Genomic DNA, 7,884 nt, shown 5'->3' on the forward strand with positions numbered 1-7,884 from the left:
ACCTTTTTTAGAAACCTCCATATTGTTTTCCATAATGGCTGTAATGGCCACCAACAGTGTGCAAGTGTTACTTGTAGATTGTTTTGGGTAGTAAGGACAATTTCACAATGATAATTCTTCCGATCCAAGAGCAACCTACCATTATCTCACATCATTGATGGTTTATAAAATAATGGTCTTCTGATATCCTATCCTGCCCACTATAGACACATTTTTGACTTATTCAGGAACACTTAATTAGTTTTGAAGACACATGTATTTTGATATTTTAGTGGCCATAAAAAGCATTATAAACTATATCTGACTAAATAAATGAGAGGATGAATTGTTATGTTCTTTTAAAAATATATGCTAGTAGATACTGGTTTCATTATTGGTGAGAAAAGATATGAGCTATATCTCTAACCATTTCTACTGTTCTATGTAAAGCACTAAATTATTTTTACATTATTTTATTTATATTTATACAAAAATAGACCAAGTAAAGAGGTTAGAGAAGGTAAAGCTTTTTTTCGGCCCTGCTGCTTCTTGTTCCCAGCTTTCAACACTAAAATAATTCACAATAAATGTACTCTACAAAAATAACTCAATAAAATATTCTTTACTTAAACAAGGAAATAATTTTAGAGTAGAACAAAAGCATCTTAGAAAGAGATAGTAAAGAAAGTTCACCTCAATTTTAAGCATAATACATTTTCCAGCTTTGTAATTTTGAAAGGACTGTTTTTAAACCTATATTTGTGCAGGTTTTAATCTTAGTTCGGACATTTACCAGATGTGCATTTTATCATTCAAGGGACAATTTCATGGCATTTCAAAACCTCTCTAAGTCTTATAGGTAAAAAGGATTAGCAATGCTCTTATTAATCAGATATTACGGTGTAATTGAAGCACTATGAAACAAAATAGATGTTTCAGTATTTTATTTTGACTGCACCTTCAACTAAAAGTGATGTCTTGCAAATGACATTGATTCCCTCAGTAATACTAGTAATTTTGGGAAACATGAAATACGCATAGATCATAAAAATATTGATGTAATCACTTTAACTTAGAGGTAACAGGAAAGCACTATGGCATGTTATAATACGAGTTTAAAATTCTGAATCCAATCTGATGAACTATAAATCATAATATCATGTTTGAAATCTTGGCTGAGGATCAAATTGAAGGAAAATAATCATAAAAATTCTAAGAACTTGAGGGTGGGGTTTCCTAACAACACTAACAACTTTTTTAGAAGTTGGGCTTTTGTTTTTGTTTTTACTTTAAAAAGTATCCACTAACTACATAGAAACCAATGTCTAGCTTTCACCAATGATTATGATAAAGACACATAGAACATTATACTAACTAACACACAAACTTCAGTTATCAAAGCACACTGTTCAAGCTGTGGCTAAGTTGCTTAGATCAGGTGTTAGAGACCCAAGGTTAAAAGAAGACAGAGCCATGAAGCGTCACTGGAACGCTGAGATGCAGTCACAGAAACAGGTGTAGTCTACTCATCTCTAACGAGGAATTTGTCTGTGCTCCCATGTGTTCCTAACATTAATGCAGTAAGAATAATTTACGGGTTTCTTTCCTCCTTAAAAACTGTCCCTAAGGAGAAGGTGCACAATTTGTTAATTATGCCTAAAGCATTTGAAAGCTTCATACAAAGCCAAAAGGACAACTGCTAATTACACAGACCAACTTTATATTCCCATACAAGTAAAGTAATGACAGATGCATTTCCATAGCTCCTCTCAGTTGTCTTCTCTACTGCAAACAAAGGATCTGGAAATAAAATATTTTACAGTAACTGTAGGACTAAGTTTTAGTTCTTATAACTCTTAATAATCTTTTTTTAATATAGTGGTTTTTTTACATTTCATTTTAATTCATCAATATACAATGTACCTGATTTTCTTGTCTCTTTTCCCCCTCCCTCTCCCCCCACCCCTATCTACATCATATCTGTTCACTTGTCTTAACAAGTTAAGGAATTGTTGTGATCATTGTGTCTTCTTCCCCTCTCCCCATTTGTTTGTATATTTATTTATGTATTTTTATTAGCTCCCACAAATAAGTGAGAACATGTATTCTTTTTCTGTGCCTGACATTTCACTTAATATAATTTTCTCTAAGTTCATCCATGTTGTTCTGATTGGTAGTGGCTGAGGACACAATGGAGGAGTGCTGTAACACTGCCAATTGCACTCTTTTAAACATTCACAGGAGAAAATAATATTTATGTGGAGCTGTTTCTCCCTATTTTTTGGTTTTTAAAATTTATGATCAAAGTGTAATATACATATGAACAAATGCACACATTATATTTTTTACAAAATTAACACACCTGTGTAACTAGAATGCAGATGAAACAGCAACAGTAACAAAATAAAACATTACCAGCAACCCAGAAAAATCCTTCATTCTCCTTTCTAACATGTTCTGCTCCTCGAATAAACACAAATGTACAACCACTATTCTGACTTCTAAAAGCATAACTTTAGCTATATTTACTGCTTATCTGAATGAATTCTATACAACTTATTTGCGTGCATGTGTCTGGGTTCTTGCACTTTATATACTGTTACAGGTAGTTCTAGATTGCTTATTCTCATTTTTGCGTACAGTTAAATTTATGAATATACCACAAATATATTATCCACTAAACTATTATTGAATGTTAGAATTGGTTCTAATTTGGTGGTTTTACAAATATTGAAATTACAAACATTGTATTGCATGTTTTAATGAACATATACCTCCATTTCTGTTTGTGTATATTCCTTAGACTGGAATTGCTAAGACTTAGGATATGTGTATTCAGCATTAGTAAATGCAGCCTCCCAGTTTTATCAAGGTGCATTCCCACCTGCAGAACATGATAGTTATGGTTGCTAAATATCTTTGTTGTGACTTAATATTTTCTGCTGTTTTATTTTTATTCATACTGATGGCCTTGGGATCAACATTGTTTGAATGTTTATTATCCTAATGCTGAAAATGACTGAGAACTTTTAAATTATTTAATGGCTATTTATATATTTTCTTTTGAAAAGTGCTCATTTGTGTCTTCTCTCTACCTTTCTATTGTGTTTTTAGTCAATTATTTATTGCTTTGTAAGAATTATATTTATGTTTTTATCATAATTCCTCGATAAATATATCTCGTCGTGTAGGTCTGTCAAAAGTATCCTCTCCCACTGTAAGTGTTGCCCTTTCGACACTGATAATTTTGATGAATGTAGTAGTCTGTTTGTGTTGCTTATAATGAAATACCTGGAACTGGGTGAGTTCAAAGATGGCAGCACATTGTGAAAAATGGTGGAGCAGAGAGAAAGATAGACTCTCCTCTCACTTCCTTTAAAGCCCTCGGAACCATGCCCCTGACAACCATTTTTAATCCATTCACCATAAGATGGTTCTACAAGCTAATAACCTCTTCAGGGTTCAACCTTTCAACTACTGTAATAGGATTTCCCACCCTTTTAACAGTCACTGGGGGGGAGGGGTAAGTTTCTAAAACATAAAACGTGGGGGGACAGAATTCAAGTTTGAGTGAGTTTTGGGGAGACAATTCAATACAGTACAATGAACAACACTTTCTAAAATATTTCAATTTATCTTTATTTAGTTAAATCTGGTTATTTCTACGTGTATTCTGTTTAAAATTGTGTACATTCTTCAATATCAGAAAGATGTCTCCCGTGTTTTTTTCTAAAATATGTATTGTTAGTATCTCACATTTAGATTTCCAATTTAACTGGAATTGATTCTGAATAGGGTGTAAGGTAGGTCTCCAGATTCTGTTTTTCTTTTCACAATACATAAACAAATTACCCAATACCATTTATCATCCTTTCTCTTTTTGGAAAATAATGTTGCCCTTATCATAAATCATAGATAGTATATGTATGAATCTGTTTCTGGAATCACTATTCTGTTCCAGTGATTGGTCTGTTTGTCCTTACGAAAATACCATGTTTTTTTTCTTACTAGATCTTCATAATTGGTCATGATATCTGGTAGTGTAACTCCTTCAAATCTTATTCTCTTTCTTCATAATTTGTTACTTTTCTGTAAAAAAAATTACAATCAGCTTTCAAAATTCTAAAAGGAAAAGAGAGATTTAGACTGGGATTGTATCTATAGATCTACTTGGGAAAAACTGACATCTTGAGTGTTGAAAATATTGAGTCTTCCAATCCATGGATGTGGAATAACTTAATTATTTATAGAGATTTCTTTCATAGTAGGTTTATAGCTTTCTTGACATAGATATTATACATACATTGTTTGATTTCTACCAAAGTTTTTTATTTCTATGAGGTGCTAATGTAAATATAAACACAGTCAGTTTTAATTTCAAATTCCACTTGTTCATTGCAGATATATAGGAACAATATTGATGTTTGTATTTCAACCTTGTATACTACAACATTGCTAAATCACTTATTAGTTCTAGGAAGTGGATTTTTTTGCTTTGTTTTTTTGTTTTTGTCAGTTCTTTTGGATTTTCTACTTAGACCATCATGTCACTTGATAACAAAGAGTGTTTTATTTCTTCTTTGCTCAGTAAAACAAACTTCTGAATGTTAGCCACCCTGATTAGTGCATAGTGATATCTCACTATGGTCTTGCATTTATCTTATGATTAATGTTTTTTAAATAAATTTAGTTAACTTTTTTTTATATTCGTTTTGACTGTTTTAATATCGTTTTTGCAAAGGATTGGTTCAGGTCATTTGCTCTTTTTTACTTGTAGGTTGACTGTCTATATCATGCTGAATTTATGTGCTCAACATTGTCCATGTTTTCTTCAGTTTAGTGTTTCTTTTAATCGGTCAGTGCTTTGCTGGTTGTGTATATACTAATTGCCTTTTCATTCTCCTATACTGTACATTGATAAATAAAATTTAGTGTTTCCCCCCCCAAATACAGTGTTATTTATCTGTAGTTTAGTGTTATTATTTTTCATCCTGTTTAAGAAATCTGGTTAATCCTAAGTCATGAAGGTAGTATTTTACTTTTCTTTCAGACACTTTGTGGTTCTTCCATGAACATTTTTATTCATAATAAATTTCAATTAATTTTCAATTTTTATTTTTCAAACTTTTAATTTTTTTAATTGACATGAAAAATTGTACACATTTAGGGTATGCAACATGATGTTTTGGTTTGAGTATACTTTGTGGCATTGCTAACTAGTCTATTTAACATGCATTACCTAAAATACATATCATCAATTAATTTTGTATGTGGTGAAAGTAAATAATTAAGGTTCACCGTTTCACATAGAAAAACTACTTGAACTAGGTTGGTTTATTGAGAAAACCATTCTTTCATGAATACATTGCAGTGGAAATTTTCTTTTGAATCAAGTGAAATTTTACATGATAGTCTGTTTCTGGACTTTGTTTTAATTTATTTAATTTATTTATTTTTTGTCTTTTTCGTGACTGGTACTCAGCCAGTGAGTGCACCGGCCATTCCTATATAGGATCCGAACCTGCGGCAGGAGCGATGCTGCGCTCCCAGCGCAGCACTCTCTCAAGTGCGCCACAGGCTCGGCCCCATATTTTATTTTTATATCTGTTTGTGCATGAACTGATGCCACAATTTTAAAAATAATAAATATTTATTTATACTATTGACATCTGTATTGGAAGTCCTTCAGATTCTTTCTGTCAAGATATTGACTTGGATATTGTAGATACTTAGCATATCAAAATAAATTTTCGTATCAACTGGAGTATTTAAAAATACTGTTGGAATTTTGATTGTTACTACATTAAATCTATTGGGAAATTTAGCAAGAATGAACTTCTTTAAATTTATTTCTTGTCACCCGTGGAAATGGTGTATTGCTTCATTTATGTACTCTTTGATAACTTAATAATATTTTTGTACTTAAAGCAGTGAAGTCATGAAAATCCTTCATTAGGTTTTTCCCTAAGTTTTTAAAAGATTTTGTTACTACTGTAACCGAAATTTTACATGTAATTTTCACTTGTTTCTGGCTAGTGTATAGCAAAATAATTGATCTTTTATTTGATAAACTTATATCCATCAACCTTGCAAATTTCAAATTTCAATTAATATTTCTAAAGTTTTAGCTTATAGAAACTTTTGGATTTTTATGTACACAATTATGCCCCTTGAATATAATTATACTTTTATTTTTGCTTCTCAATATACATATTAATATATTTATGTATAGATTATAATATATGCATACAATGCATATATATTAGAGAGCAGGAGATCAATAACATATTTCCACAGAAATCTGAGATGCCACTTGCCATAAGGGAGATTTAGTTAAAGTGTCATTAAGGTAGTTATTTTGAAGTATTATTTTCTGCTGTGTATATGCCCAGCACATAAAGCAGTAACTGCAATCGTCTATATGTTAGTATTCCAGTGGGATTCAAACAGGGTTAAGACATAAGGGAAAGATATATTTGAAGATACAAGTGTGTCTTTAATAAAAAAAAAACAGTTTAATAAGAGATGGACACAAAAAGGCTTCCCTCTATTTTTACATATTTGGCAATGTAAGAACAGTTATCCAGACTTTAGGTACTTACACTGAACTTGGGAAAAAATCAAAGTGGAGATCAAAAGGATGATTAGCACTTGATCATCTGTATGTTGAAAACAAGAAATTCTTGAAACAAGGAATACCTTTCTAGTTTCCCATGCCTTTCACATATTACTGCTTTCTAAAGGCTTATCAAACAGTGGTCTGTAACCTAATTTATTGCATATTCATTCTATACTGAACTTTAAATAGGATGTTTGCACAGGCTTTTACAAAACCTGTGCAGGGCACCTTTGACCTCTTTGTTCCTCAAGCTGTAGATCATGGGATTCAGCATGCGTATTACCAGAGTGTAAAATACAGAAGCCATTTTGTCGGTATCAAAGGAGTGTCTGGCCTGGGGATGCACATACATAAAGAGCAGAGTCCCATATAATACAACTACCACAAGCAGGTGAGATCCACAGGTGGAGAAGGCCTTGCACCTGCCCTCTACAGAGTTCATCCTGAAGATGGCCACAAGGATCAGTATGTAGGACACAAGGACTATCAGAAGAGATGAAACCAAGTTAAATGCTGAAAAGATCAATATTATCAGCTCAATTTCACGTGTGCTTGAGCACAGCAAAGTTAACAAGGGAAGACTGTCACAGTAGAAATGACTAATGACATTATAGCCACAGAAGGATGAAATAAAAATTTTTATGGTGGTTATCAGTGAGAGAAAGGCACTGTAGAGATAGGGGACTGCTACGAGCACCCAACATACTCTTTGTGACATGACTACTGTGTAAAGCAGAAGGTCACAGATGGCCACATACCGGTCATAGGCCATTGCAGATAGAATAAAAATTTCATTAGTGGGGCTGAGCCCGTGGCGCACTCAGTAGCGTGCTGCGCTAGCAGCGCAGCAACGCTCCCGCCGCCGCGGGTTCGGATCCTGTATACGGATGACCGGTGCACTCCCTGGCTAAGCGCCGGTCACGGAAAAAAAAAGAAAAAAAGAAAAAAAAAATTTCATTAGTGATGAACATGATGAAGAAAGCTAGCTGTGCAGCACACCAACTAAAGGGGATTCTGTTTTGATTAGCTACCATATTTACCAGCATTCTGGGTCCCACAGCTGTTGAATAGCCAAGATCAATGAAAGCCAGATGTCTGAGAAAAAAGTACATGGGTGTCTGTAGCTTGTCATCCATCTTGGTGAGAATGATCATGCCCAAGTTGCCCACCATTGCGGTTACATAGATGATGAGGAACAGCCCAAAGAAGGGAGCCTGCAGCTCAGGATGGTCTGTGATTCCCATGAGAATGAATTCTTTCAGCAGTGTTGTATTCTGTTCATCCAT

General features: G+C 33.3%; 1 protein-coding gene across 1 annotated transcript; it reads right to left on the reverse strand.

Moving 5' to 3' along the window:
• Positions 1 to 6,779: 6,779 nt before the first annotated feature.
• Positions 6,780 to 7,884, reverse strand: LOC134375441 (olfactory receptor 8K3-like). Its single transcript, XM_063093874.1, has 2 exons — positions 7,562 to 7,884; positions 6,780 to 7,398 (listed from the first exon to the last, which is right to left on the reverse strand). Exons 1-2 carry the CDS (start codon positions 7,882 to 7,884, stop codon positions 6,780 to 6,782), a joined length of 942 nt encoding a protein of 313 aa, XP_062949944.1.

Source organism: Cynocephalus volans, chromosome 4, assembly GCF_027409185.1.
Source record: "Cynocephalus volans isolate mCynVol1 chromosome 4, mCynVol1.pri, whole genome shotgun sequence".
NCBI lineage: Eukaryota > Metazoa > Chordata > Mammalia > Dermoptera > Cynocephalidae > Cynocephalus > Cynocephalus volans.

Coding starts and splice junctions, on each gene's coding strand:
- LOC134375441 (XM_063093874.1), bottom strand. CDS start 7,884: ATGGATGAACAGAATACAACACTGCTGAAAGAATTCATTCTCATGGGA. Junction 7,399..7,561: donor GCTTTCTTCATCATGTTCAT/CACTAATGAAAT, acceptor CGGGCTCAGCCC/CACTAATGAAATTTTTATTC.